Source organism: Chelonoidis abingdonii, chromosome 24, assembly GCF_003597395.2.
Source record: "Chelonoidis abingdonii isolate Lonesome George chromosome 24, CheloAbing_2.0, whole genome shotgun sequence".
NCBI classification, from domain to species: domain Eukaryota; kingdom Metazoa; phylum Chordata; order Testudines; family Testudinidae; genus Chelonoidis; species Chelonoidis abingdonii.
Genome location: NC_133792.1, coordinates 23,252,347 through 23,266,937, shown reverse-complemented (window position 1 = coordinate 23,266,937; position 14,591 = coordinate 23,252,347). Strand labels below are relative to the sequence as shown.

The 14,591-nt window shown below is 36.0% G+C and overlaps 1 protein-coding gene across 11 annotated transcripts in view; it reads left to right on the top strand.

Annotated features, from left to right (window-relative positions):
• DENND1A (DENN domain containing 1A) overlaps window positions 1-14,591 on the top strand; it is a 365,450-nt gene that overhangs the window by 70,475 nt on the left and 280,384 nt on the right. For 8 of the 11 annotated variants that reach the window (XM_032767499.2, XM_032767498.2, XM_032767497.2 and 5 more), the window contains exon 3: window positions 14,080-14,123. The exons of 1 other annotated variant lie outside the window; for it this stretch is intronic. In XM_032767499.2, the coding sequence (XP_032623390.1) occupies window positions 14,080-14,123 (44 nt within the window). Of the gene's footprint in view, window positions 1-14,079; window positions 14,124-14,591 lie in introns of those variants that run through there. 2 more of the 11 variants (XM_032767500.2, XM_032767501.2) reach the window with 2 other exon arrangements.

Sequence of the window (14,591 nt, the reverse complement as noted above, 5' to 3'; positions counted from 1 at the left end):
ATTTTAGCGCTACTCCTCTCGTCGGGGAGAAGTACAGAAATCGATTTAAAGAGCCCTTTATATTGATATAAAGGGCGTTGTAGTGTGGACAGGTACAGTGTTAAATTGATTTAACGCTCTTTAAATCGATTTAAACGCGTAGTGTAGACCAGGCCTTAGTTGGAGAACAGAGGATTATGAAAGCTAACAGATTGTTTGTTTGTTTGTTTACATGCACAGTAGGGTTCACTAAGATTTACCAACCATAATTTTAATATTTACTTAAGGCTATGACTGAATATTTTTTCATATAATGGATGGTTACTTTGAAGACTTGAATCAAATGTGGTGGAAAACCTGTCGAAGTGTGGCTTGGAATTGACCATGTTACCTTCTCGCTTTTTGATACTGTACTATATTTGGTTCAGTTACAGATTGTGATTTTTTTCTATTGTTTTGTCAATTTAGCTTTCACACTGTTTGGACCTTCAACTTAAGCAGTCTAGGCTGCAGATCTTCTCTTCTTCACTAAGAAATAAACAGTATCTTCCCAGTCTCACTGAAGTTGCTAATAGTTGAGGATAAATAGAGATCTCTATCTTGACATCTTGTATCTGGTGGAAGAGTTTGTTCTGACAGATTCCAATCTTTCCAACCCTCTTTTTTACCTACCCTTTGCCTATACGTCTTCACTTTATTGAATCATCTCTTCTCTTTTGCCTGGCGATTCTTATCCTGCTCTTGTTGAGGACTTATGTCCCGGTGAAAATTCATCTTATTCATTGAACTGTAGAGAGAACAAGGAATCACTTCATTCTAAACACTACGTTGATATTGACAATAGAAACAATGTTGTTCTTCAACTTGTTTAGTTCTCTCTCTAAATTTTAAGCTGAAGAGTATAACAGCTTGTCTTTACCTGGCCTGAAATTACCAACCAGCCTAATGTCGAGCCATTGGGAGCCCCTCTTTGCCATTAAGTTAAACTAAGCTGTTTCATTCTCACTTGTCCACAAAGATAATGTTGATTCTGCTTGGAAGTCCTCATCTTCCAGATTCTGTTCACAAGGCTCTCAGTATGCTTTAGCAGGGTCCCCGGTTGGAAGGTCAAGTTCTGCTGGTAGAAGCAGTGAAGATTCTCAATTGGGATTTACACTTGGCAGAATGTTATTGCCGGCTGGTAAGCTAGTTCATCTGCTGGAAAATTTACTTGAGGATCTAGCTTTGTACTCAAAAGCCTTTGACATATTGAGAGTGAGTGGCAACCTTTTGTTGAACCTCTTTAGCTGCAGAAAGACATCATCTTTTGCAGTCACTATGTGAGGAAGAGGAATTTACTGACAATACTGTCTTCATTCAGTAAGCTTTTTTTACCGGCTATGGCTTCTCAGAGCAATCAGAGGAGATAAGAAATGAGAGTATGAGTGTTCTTAGTTACCTTGTGATAGCCTTGAATGATTTATGGACCTTCTCCAGATAGTCTTCAATTGAAAGCAAGCTTCCCACCAATGGAGAAAATCTTCAGTGCTCTTTCTTTTTCAACTTTGTCTTCGAATACCTGCAAAGATAAAAAAAAAAGACAGTCTGTGCCAGGACCAGACAAAGTGTTCTCCACTCTAGGAATAAGACTATTGAATGATTTTGCAATTTTTGTTCTGAAAGTTCTCGTATAAAAGAACTGATAGTTTCCTATAACATCATGCCTTCTCCAACTCTCTTTTCTATTGACAAAGGCCTGTACTTGCTTAAAGAGAATCTGTTGTAATTTAACAGCTTTTGGAAATATTATTAAAAAAAAAAGTAACGTCTGCAAAAATGATCAAACCTGGGTTCTTTTTGCCTTTATAATTTTATGTGTAAATCAGAAGTATGTCTCTGAATTTTTTTTCAGAATCTAAATAAGAGCATCATGAATGGGTAGTATGTAGTTTGGTGTCATCCTTAAAATGGAATTGTTTTTGTGAATGCAACAAAGTGAAATAACTTAGTACCACATGATGATAAAGGTCAGACTAATGACCTCTCTCTTTCTCAGTATGTACTTTCAATGTGGAAGTAAATTCCTATTCCATTTTGTTTGAGACCAGTTCTTGTGTATTATTAAAATTCTGTAATTATGGCAAATATCATGGATTTCAATTTAGTTGAGAGCCAAGACATACGATGCATGTCTTCATGTTTGTCAGTGACTTGAAAACCATTGCATACTTATGAATGACGATATGTAGAAAAAGTGAGAGACAGATATGTATGCACTCTCCCCAATGAAAGAAAAACAAACTTGATTTGCTACACTTCATAATTTTCATAACTATAACCGAAGTATTTTAATTTAACAATAATATTGGAGTATTTTGATTTTTTTTTAAAAAAGTTGTCTAAGAACTTGCTGTTTTATCTTAATTTGGGTTTCACTAGTTGAGCATTGGAAATGCCTTGAGTTCAGAGTAGGTGGTATAATTTGATGGTGGTTGAAATGGGAAGTTATACTTATATACTGCTAAAAGAAGAAGATAAAATATTGTTGGTTTTGCTCTGTGCCTCTAGGGGTGTGTGTGTGGGTGTGCGTGCATGCATGTGCACACGTATGTTAGAGAGAGAGAAACTACTTCATCAAATTGAAAGGAACAATAGCGTTACCTATTCTGGCAATATGTAATAGCTTATTTTTTAAGATATCATAGTATGTAAATAACACAGCTGTGAATTGATGTGACAAGTAGGGGTGCAAGTTTTAGTTGGACATATTCCTGGAGGTTTCATCACATGAGACAATCTTTTATAAAAGATTGATTTTTAATTCCTGGAGACTCCAGGGTAATCCTGGAGGGTTGGCAACCATAGTGATAAGTCATACCCAAATAAATGATGACAAATGTCATTGTATGTATATACTGTTTATACAAAAGAAATATAAAACTGATGTAAATGTGTGTTTCTGTTTTAAAAAGTCTATTGAAATTTAGCTTGAGGGCATAATGCAAAATACAGTACTGTGTTTTTGATGACATATATAATAGAACTGTTACCTCTCTTGTCAATTTTGGCACTATGCCTGGTCATACTAACTAATATAAACGGTTTTTAGTTTGGAAAAACATGGTCCATATCTTGAAACCATATATAATTTCAAGTAAAAAGTTGTGAAGAGGTTGCAATTTTAATCAAATTACTTATTTAGCAAAATAGATTTTAAGCTCAAAATTAAACTTGAAAACTAAAATAATCTTGTTTTTCTGTTAATATGCAATAGGAATAAAACCTATGATCAGCAATTGCTTGAAAAGCTACTGAAATTGTATATGTGCCTACTATTGAACCCATCCTTTAAATTTCATTTTTTTCCTTCCTCCCTTTTCCTCAAGCAGGTTTTTTTCCTGTTCACTGTTGATACGAGGTCTGTTCTCAGTCGTTCTCACTTCTTGATCATTTTAGTTGAGTCTTTATGTAACACTATTTTGGATATAAATTGTAAACTTTATATGCTGCTTATATATTAAATACAATGGATATGAACTCACAGGGCAAAACTTTTCAACATTTTCTGAAGAAAAAAATCACAATCCCTCGACTGCTAGATTTTATTGCATTAATGTCAATGGTCTCATTATTTGTACAACAGCTGATGTATTAAGTACTTGTTGATTCACTTAATTGGTAACTGTACTACATTCATAACAGCTGAAAACAATAGGTCAGTGTCTAGTATTTATGCATAAATAGTCACATAAATGCAGATTTTGTCTGAAGGATAAAATGTTAGTTTGAAAAGTAATCTGTTACATGAATGCATCCATTGCTTGCTACTCTCAGGTGGGTTATGCTTTCACATATTGAATCTTGCTATAAGTGCTTACTATAGGTGTTGATAGTAGCGATCAGCATAAGTTTAGTGGTTTGATGCTCTGAAATGACCAGTATTATGAAGCTGTATTTATCATTTTTAAAAATTGATAAATGCTGTAGTCATGTTGTTAGCACAGTATTTTGTTTAGGTTTTTAAGCTATCTATTACATTTCCTGGATGCCTTGTATATTGTAAAGAGCTATTAAATAAATGCTTTTTTGTGTTTATGAATTTGCAGCTTGAAAACAAATGTTATTTGTGGCAGATAATTTCTGTCTGAGTTTGGTTTTTTGTTTTTGTTTTTTTTTTCTGGCTGACTTTTGTATATGTTCCGCTGCTCCTCCCCCCACGTTATCTATATTTAAGCAATTTAGGGGCAGGTAGAAGTGTTCATCTTTACTGATTAGAGCACATTGAGGAGTTGGCAGATTTCGAAAGAAGTTTAAATATCTTGTTTATTATGCTACAGTAAGTACTATCGTATGTGATGTGTCTCAAAATGTAACTTGCTACACTCTGAAATGCGATCTTGTTTTATCTTGGAGGGCCAAAAGCATGTTAGTAACTAATTTCTTTCAGATCTTTGTAGTTGCAAAAATCAGTATTTAACTAATTAAGGTAGTACAAATCTACCTTAGTTATTTGTCACTGAAACAGATTAAAATAGCTTGCTTTTTATTAGAGTAATCGCAGTTCAGTGTGATTTTTTTGTCCGATTAAACTGTAGAAAGATGTGTCCATTGTGCAATATGTACATAGAGAGTAGTAATGTTTCTTGTTTTTTATAATTTGCACAGCCATTTAAAAAAAAATTTAAGAAGCCTTGTCTTTTGAAATAGTTAAACTTGCTTCTTAAAAACCACAGCTCTTCACTTGATTGTCATACTCAAGTGTGGAAATGGTGCAGGAATTTAGCTGAGAGTAAAAGAAATGTAGTGGACCGATATGCCATTGTAGCATATTCCCATCCTGTCAGCTGGAAAATTAAATCAGGTTACAGCATGGATTAACATTTGGCTTGTGGGGAGGGGAAGGTAGAGTCTTAAACTCCATGAAATTGAACAATGAGATTATATAGTTTACAGCTAATTTCAAAGTCCTGCTTTTTGCTTTTTGTTGAACAAGTTTTTGTAAGGGAGGGTAGTAATTGTATTTAATGATTGTCTTGAACTGTCCCCTATTTACTAAGATATTAAATATTTGTCTGAAATGGTGTTAAGTACACTATATAGTGTCTCATACCATATTCATAGTTAACAGAGCAATATTATATGTTCCCTTGGGGAACAAATCTAATTTAATAAAACATGCTAGTAATTTAAAACCCTTGTTATATAATATGGAAACACTGTTTTCTGCTATACATTTGTGTTGACTCAAATACGTATAGGATGAAAAGCTAGAGTACTATTCAGATAATACAGGGAAGTTAGTTGTATCATTTCTTCTTTGAGAACAGACAGTTTTTTACTTCATGTAAAAATATTTTTTATAATTGATCATCACTTGCAGTGACAGACACTTATTACATATTGTAATATATGTTTCAGCTCTGTGGGGAGGGATTATTGTATCCACCTATAATTCTTTGAGTGAAAGAGCAGTACAAATTAAATAGTGGTAAAGAAATCTTATATTTATTTTCAGGCATGTGATCTACATGTTTGTTTTCTCATTTTTGCATATTAAGTCCATTGCAATTCTTTCCTATCAGTTCTTCCCTGGAATGGGGTTTCTATGCAAATAATAGTTTATAGCAGGGCACTATGTTTTGATCTGGTAGCAGCTGCTTTTTGTGATGTAAACTGCATCCCCTGGCAAGAGGAGTGAGGTGGGGACACATCACTTTTGTAATTCACTTTCGGAAAATACTCTTGTCTGAATTTACCAGGCAGTTCATATTTTACGGTGTGGGGGAAATATTTAAATATCAAATACAAATTCTAGAAAATAGAACCACCTTTATTTCATTATACTCAATGCAACATTCTTAGTTGAAGTCTCTATCTTGTCTGCTGGTACACAGACATGCATTTTGGAATGGTATAATTCGTATACTTTCCTGTTCAGAATTGTTACTCCTTAACAACTGGTAGCACTACTTTTAACCTTACAGATTTATTAATATTCCTGAGAAACTTTCAGATATTATCTTTATTCAAACATTCCCAGGGATAAGTAGATACAATCTTTAATTACCTGAAACTTTTTTATTTTATCTTACTTAGTTTAAAAAAAAAACATAGCTAGTTCATAAATTTGTCTCAGCTATAAAAATTCATCATTACTTCTTTACAGTTGTAAATAATATTCTGGGAAACATTTGCTTTTTTAAAAAAAGCCCAGGAAGTATTGAGACTTTTTTTTCTATTGTAAACTTTGTGTACCATAATTTATGTTTAAGCTCCATTCAAGGAACTTTAAGCCTAAGGCAGATTTCAGCTTTTTGGATTCTGTGTAAAATAATTTATTGTATCTCTCCCGTAAATAATGGCTAAACTCTCTAACTGTACTTTCTGTTAATTAAAACTACCCTGGGTTTCCCCAGTTGATCTTACAGGTATGAAGTATGATGAAAATGTGGTTTCGACCTGTAGAATAGATATAGGAAAGAGGAAAGCTGTGGTACTTGTTTTATTTTCAACTCTGCATTGGAATTGTGACAATATTGATCACTTTCTCACAATTTTAATCTTTGTCCATCTGACTATGCTGTGTACTTGAAACTTTTGTCCATATGTATGTTTTGTTACTTTACTATTGATCTGAATGTGATCAGTTTTAAAAAACGTATTTCCTTATCCTGCCAGCCTATTTCATTGACATCTGTGAAAATTTGTGTTCATGAACATTCCTAGAATTCCAGGCCTACCGAAGTTGTTAGTTGTTTTGGTGCCTCTCTGAGGATGAATTTTTTTCCATGCCCTTTTAAGCTCCCTTTATTGGCACAGGCCCAATCATTTGGTGCAAGTAAATCTGTAGGTGACTGGCACACTGAAAATCTTCAGACCCGTGATTTGCCAAAACTACTATTTGGGCTAGATAAAAGGCTTTCAGGATCTCTGCTCTCCCATGCTTCTGCTAGTAAATTCATTCCACCCACCCTAATTGAAGGCAGGTTTTTAGATTGCAGTGGTCCCTTCCTGAGCAGGGTTAGAACTGAGAAATGTTAGAATTCCTAATTGAATTGATGCTCACTTGGAAGCATTGAGTAGGAGTGATTTACCATATATTGAATTGGGAAGGCTTTTTTTTCCTTGCCTGTAATCACAGTGGGGAAAAACACAGCCAGTTTTATTTATTTATTGGTAATTGCCCAAGACAAATAGCCAGTAGGCCGTGTGTTCTAAGTTTCATGTTACCCTAACTTTATATGCATAGAGGTAATTTTCATATATTTGCTTGATCAGATGTACTTGATACCACTGCTGGTAATAGACCTCAGTGGTGAACGTATATCTGAGGAATCCCGCATTGGTGTGTATACCTGGTTCCCTATTTGCTGTTATGGGTACTGTGTCCGTGATGGATTGAGCCTTGTGTGTGTCAGTAGACATCCTGGGCCTATTGTGATCCTATAGAGAAGGTTGGCATGCTGGATAATGTTTTCACTTTGCTTTGCAGGAATTAGTTTGTAATAAGTCCTTTAATTCTGAATGTTGTGAGTTGATATACATAGAATCCAGAAAAGGGTTAATCTGCACTTACATACGTCATGTGTCCAAGATAAGATTTAAAAAAAAAAAGCAATAGTGTATTAGCACTGTAGTTCAGTAGATCCATAGTATGGTAAATAGATTCCTGCAGAATTATATATATTTATCCATCTGGAAATCAAGTGCCAGTTTGCGAAAGAAGAGTTAGTAATAACATGGAATAAAAGAGTAAGTAAGCGTTATGAAGTGGCGTTTCCATAGGATCATTGTATCTAAGTTAGTCCGTGTTAGTTCTAGAGTTCCATGGTGTCAGGGTGTATTTTATCAAGATGCACAGGGATTTATTTTTATACAGATGAAATAAATGTTGATGATGGGCACTGCTCCTAAATCCTCTGACCTTGTGGCTGATGGACCTATTAACATGTATGTAGTGCTTTCTCTGTCCCAGTGATTCTCAACTTATTACACATTGTGGGCCACATATGCAACCCACAGTGTGTTACCTGGGGCCGAGTTGGAGGGCAGCGGCAGCCCGGCCCCTGACCAGCTGCCTGCCCCGGACACCCGCCGTGAATCTGCTGCAGACCACAGAGCCCGCAGGGCTAGCCAGCTGCCCCTGGTCCCAGACTCCCACTGCGTGGCTGCCTGGCACCCTGGAGCTTGCGAGGTTGGGCAGCTACGCCGGTTCCCTAACCCCATGGGACTGTCCTGGACCTCCGAACCCATGGGACCGACCAACGCCGCCCCTCCCCCCCACCGCTCTGAGTGGCAAGGCAGCCTGGACCCCTCCATGCCAGGCAGCTGGGAAGCTGGTGGACCCCGGCACACAGGCCGGCCTTTAGCACACAGCTGAGCTAGGCCACAGCTATGTGCTAATTGGGCTGCATGTGGGCCATGGGTTGAGAACTGCTATTCTATCCGTAAGTAGCTCTCTGGTCATAACACCATAGTATGTGCACATATAATACAATTTTTTAATCTCTGTACATTGTTGAAGTTTCTTTCAAATGGTGATGGAAGTATAGTGAAGAAAAGAATTAAAGTAGAAATATAATGCCATGTACTCTTTTCCAGTGTGTGGTGTTTTCCAAATAAAGATACAGGATGGATAATAAAATGTTCCCAGACCATTTAAAACTCAGAGCAATGGAGCTGACGTAATGTAATACATGGAGTACTTGTAAAAACATACAGACGCAAGTGAATTGCTGCCAGACAGAGAATATAGAGGTACAGTAGTTTGCTTAACTGCTGGTTGCCAGGTTCTGTACATGTGCCAAGCTGGTGCTGTTAAGAAGTGTGTTCTGCAAAGCAGATTGTATACAGAACTTTATATTTCAGCATCTTTATTAACAAGCTTCTTGACGACCTTGGGCTTGAGCCTGCAAGGTGCTTAGCACCTCCTGCTAGATATTTAGCGTCCTTGGTTCCCACTGAAACCAATGGTCTGACAATGTTCTGCAGGATCAGTCTTATTATCAGCAGTATGATTCATAATAGTTGTTGTAAACTGTATAAAATAAGTTGTATTTACATGAAAACCTAAGTGAAATTTGTTTAATTATAGGTAACTGGCTGTATGAGCCTTTATTTAGGTTGTCAAAACTTCTTGTAGTTTATAGACATTTCATGAGCTCATTTTAGTAGAGCATGTAGAACTTAATTACTTTTGTGATCTAAAATATAGTAATATAACCTGTGAATGCAGTTTATGCACTATGGGTGAAATACACACACGCCCTCCCTCTTCCTCTCCCCTCAGTCTGCCCCTCAAACCCCCCCCCCCCCCACATCCTGTGTACGAAATAGATTGAGTGATAGATCCCTCCTCAAACTGGGAAGGGTGGTGTGGTGGCAGCATAACCTCTCATAGGTTGCCATTCCAGCCAATGAGATGAAATATTATAGTTTTTATGAGGTTTCTAGGCCACCAAATCTTAATGCGGATTTACTAGCCCTCTGTTGGGTCGCTGCCAAACAACCGTTATCTTCTGCTCTAGCCTGTTTGGTGCAGTGTTGTTGCTGTGTTGGCTTGCCATGTCTCTCTAATAACCAGCCTGGTAAGGTCTGACACAAAGTCCCCTGCCTGAATGCAGAGGGTACAGAGATCCCTTTGCACTCCTAACCACGTTGAGGGCTTAAATGATGCAGAGAGCCTTGTAGTGAATAGTTCTCTGCATTTACCTCCCATAACTTTAAAGAGCTAGGTAAATTTTTTTATCCTAAGTTATGGAAAATAAAAAACAAAAAATGTCTTGGATAAATAGGAGATGAAAAATTATAATAATCATAAGCTAGAGAACAGGATATTTAACAAAAGATTGCTGAATGTACTTTCATGTTCTGCTTTCCTAACATTTTAAAAAATTGAGCCCAGGTTATGTTGGTGAAGCTGCTTAAATTATGGATTTTGGTAATCACGCTTCACTGCCGATGTTTTTGTAACTTCTGCATATTTTATTACTTACCTTATTGAATATACAATACAATTTGCAGAGATTCTTGAATAGTTACCAGAGTGTACATGTATCAAAGTGTTTGTTATGCTGGATAGTTTAAAACAAATCAAATCAAAGGTAACCTGCTGTTTGTGTATGGATTACACTTACTTGCTTTTTTTCTAATCTTTATATTATCCCTAAAGACTAAATCCCTAATATACCTAAATATTATTGTAAAATCCCAGTGCTGTTGATCTCCATAGGTCAATATTGTGTCTGGGACCATGTGTCCATTAGGAGTGCTTTGCCAGTACAGGTATATGGGTGTATTTTACCTGCAAACATCTCCTATTTTGGATGACTCTTATACCACCAAAACTCTGCTCATTCCAACCAACCCAAATGAAATAAGTAATACTGACATAATTACATTTTTGCTGATATAACTGCATCTACAGTTACGGGTTTGGATGGCATATCTGTATCACTCAGGGACCGACTGTCTTCATACCTCTGATTGACATAGCTATACTGGCAGAAGTTTATAGTGTAGAAATGGCCCTATTTTTATGGCAATCAATAACTTTTCTCTTTTATAAAGATGCACAATTAAACACTGTAATCTATTTTGGTTAGTTCACATTATAGTTCCCTTACGTGGCTTTATTGGCCAGCAGGCAGTACTCTTGCATCTATCAGGTGATTATCTTTTGAGAAAAGAACACAATTTATATGCATCAATTTCAGTGTCAGTTGGCACACTGTTGCAAGAAGGCAAAATCTGTGTGTTGTTAAAATCTTCAGGTCTGCAACAAGAGATGGCTGCCTCTGGTTCCATCAGGGTACTAGAGTTCTGCAGTGCAAAGAATGTAGTGAGAGCAAGGTTTTTAAGTACATGCAGCTATTCAAATTCTAGCCTGGCTTTCTCTGAGTGGTGGTGAACAGTTTTGCCAAACCCTGTTTAGCTTGTAGCCCAATCAAAAGACACACAGACTTGAACAGGCACGTTTAAAAAATGTAGCTCCGCTCTTGGTCTGTTCTACTCAGAATGTTATTCGGTTCCCCCCTCGCCCAATTTGGTGCATGTGTGGAACAGAGAACTGTTGAAAAATCGATATTTTAGAGAGCAAAGACTATTTCATCTATAGCTGTCTGTGGTCTCCAGTCACATGTACTTTGCCATGGCCCGGGACTATTTCTGGGTGTGGAACTCCATAAAATGTAGGCTACCTTTTCTGCAAACATGCCTCCACTTACACCCCTGACTACTTCTGGGAGGGAAAACAACATTGTTTACAGGGAGGGAAATGTATAGGTTTTTGTAAAAGTCAAGTATCAGAATAAAGACTTAAAGCCTATGCTGTTCCACAGACAAAGTTAAGATACTTTACAAAATCCCTTGACTGATGTTTCTGGAGTATTGATCTTTGGTTGTCTTTAGTCATTTTTAAAGTAAACCTCTAAGATATCAAAGTACTAGCAAAAACCATTAAAATCTTATTTGCTCCATGACAGATGCCTTAGGTGAAAGTTGCTAGCAGATCTTGGCCTATAATAGCAACACGTTTGCTGATATACAAGGTAATTCAGTTTGTTGGCAGGATGGTTTTTGATGCAGAATTGCTTCCCAAGGTATATGTAAACATGTGGAATGTGAAATCTCTTGAACAATGACTATGTGCTTAGTTGAGACCTTTACACCAGTAAGTTCCTTAAGTAGAGGATCTCATCCAAGAAGTAAGAAATATATATGAATTTTGATAAATATTATTGGAATCATGGGTTGGCTAGTAATTTTTTAAACTATTTTAGTGGAGAATGTGGCTTGGAATTTCCAAGAGACCCAGCTGAAGAGCAGATAACTTTTACTATGTGGCCATTAAAGGAAGTGTGGAATAGAAATTGTACATGACATGAGGGTTTTGGGTGAAATCTTGCTGGTTATAAAGTTTGATCCACCCTGATAGTGGAAGGGTCTTCTGTGTACATGGCAGAACCCGTTGGTCCCTAATTTTAAATCAGAGTCATAAACCATGTGTTATATGAATATATTCCTTTTTATCTTTTGGTGATTTTTAACCGTCTCAGGAAACATGAAGGCCAAAAAATATTTATTTTGATAAATGTGTCTGCAATGTTTGTACATATCCTCAGACAAACCGGGGCAAGACAAAAAATTAAATATGCTCAACAGGGAATTTTCTCAAATTGGGAACAAGATGGCATGTTTTACTTGAAAATTGTTGTTTAAATGAGAATACTAGTCCCCTATTGTCCCTTCATCCAATTTTATGAGGTGTCTAATTCCCTGGGTTCCAAATTAGGCTCCCCTCCCCATCAGCGCATTTCTAGAAGCTCCTGAAAGTTTATCTTTAAATGTAAATGACGTAGTTCCTTTTTATGAATATTTAAAGTAGCATATCCATCATAATAGTCTGCTTGATTCTGGTTGTCACATCTATAGCCTACTAATAAATAGCGTGCTCACATTTGTGAGATGTGGAGATGTTGTGTTCTATACAGCATACTGAAAACACGTGTGTATGTGTGTGTATGTGTGTGTAATCTCATTTGAGTGACATTATTCACAGGTATTCAAAGGATTGGACCCTTAAAATATTTTATATTAATCAATATGTGGACATGAGAACTTCCTCTCAAAACTGAGGACATATTAAAACCTGAAATCTTCTTCTGTTATTTTTATATTAATGATTTATTTTATTTTTGTATTTCACATTGATTATATTTGTACTTCTTGCCTATAAAGGTTTGAAAATATAAAAATCAGAGTGAAGTATTAAAATTACCTAAACTTCTAACCATGTAGAAAATTAACATAAGAAGTTGTTGTCAACTTGTCCTTAAAATATCCATACTGTGTATTTTAATTACTTTAGTAAAAGTGAATCTACCTTTGTGAAAATTTTGCATCTGTTAGCAATTGAACAGCCAATCAACTAATTTATTAGTAAAACAAACTTTGCCAGTGAGAAATCTAGGGTGGGGACCAATTTTAAAAATAAAAGTATATGGTGTGTATGTTATAAAATGATTCTCTTCCCCCCAAGCCCTAGCTCCAGTGCAGTATAACAATAATTGAGCAGTAAAGATTGTTTACAAACCTTACTCCCTACATAATGATCAAAACTTGTGGAAACATTTTATAAAAAGTCAAGCATCTGGTAACAATGTATTCAACATGCTAAGCTTCAAAAAATTGAAAATGATCACAATTGCACACAAATGTTAGAAAATATACAGGATACTTGTAACTACTTTGAATAAATAACTGATTTTTTTCTGGGTCTAATATTTTAGACAGTGAACAGTATCTAATTTTTATCTATTAATTTTTATAATTAAAGACTGCACTGATAATATAGAACTTGGCAGTCTTAGAAATACTCCTTAGAGAAACAGATGGCCTTGAAAGAGTTCTGTTTCAAATAGGCTGTCGTATAAATTATTTGTCTAGATTTTTTTGTTTTTTCTTAACAAGTCTAATTATATTAAATAGAACATAACTTCATATTAGATTGCATTACCATATTTTTTTACACTGACAAACCTTTGTCTTGATGTGTACTATCGTGAAGCGTTTAAAATTTGTTTTCCAATGGGCGAAGATGTTCACGGCTACTTTAATTAGTTCTTTCAAATTGTTGATAAATATTGTTATACATTTGCAAAGGACCGTGCTTTCTCTCCCACTATGTAGTTGAGTCAGCCTTGAAAGAACTGTGATCTGGTCCCACTTAAAACTGTTTCCTATAGGGGTTTATCAACCCAGTGTCTGTAGTTGGCTAAATGAGGTATCTGATTAAAAATAAAAAGTCAAAGCACATTTGGAAACTGTTTTCTGGCAACAGATGTAGCTGGCAATTTGCAGCTAGTAAGATTTTTGCATTAGGTAACAGCCTAAAGTTAACAGTAGCATTGAATCTTTTTATTTCTTTTTTGTCTTTCTCAAAGAGGGTAAAGGGAGAGCCTTGAAGAGTCTTTCCTTGCTCTTATCAACATTGCAGCCTCAGCTGCCCTCCTTGGATCCCCTGCCAGGGTTGCTATCATCTTCTGATCAAATATTAATGTGTGATTCTCTGCTTGCTCACTAATCCAAAGCCAATTAATATTATCTGTCAATTATTTACAGATCCTGAGGTGCGGAGGAAATTCCCGGAGGACTACAGTGACCAGGTTTGGAATGCGTAATTAATTTTTTACATGACAAAATTTATTTCAGGGTTGTTCAACATATTATTGCTGTTCTTTTTACAGAGAGAGATAAATGCATTTTTAGAAGGAAAGACAAACCATAATTAGGAGCTGAGAATAAAAAAAAACATGTTTGGAACTGAAACTATTGTTAGAAGAATTTTGGATCTCAGTGAGATCCTTTTACAGTCTAATCTTTACAAGCAAACAGGGGAGCAGGGAAGAAAATTAATTAATACATTTCAGTTTTTGCCTGGAGGTGCCATAGTCTGCAGTTCATTTGGCAATTTTCATCTCATTGTCTGAAAGTTTATAACTTTATTTAACTGGGTACCTGGCACTACAGTACATTTTTTAAATATTTCCCTGATAATGTAGAGTCTTTCAGTCTGTTTCATAGTGATGGTATAAAAATGTGAATGTGCATATAGAATGCATGGGAATTATGCA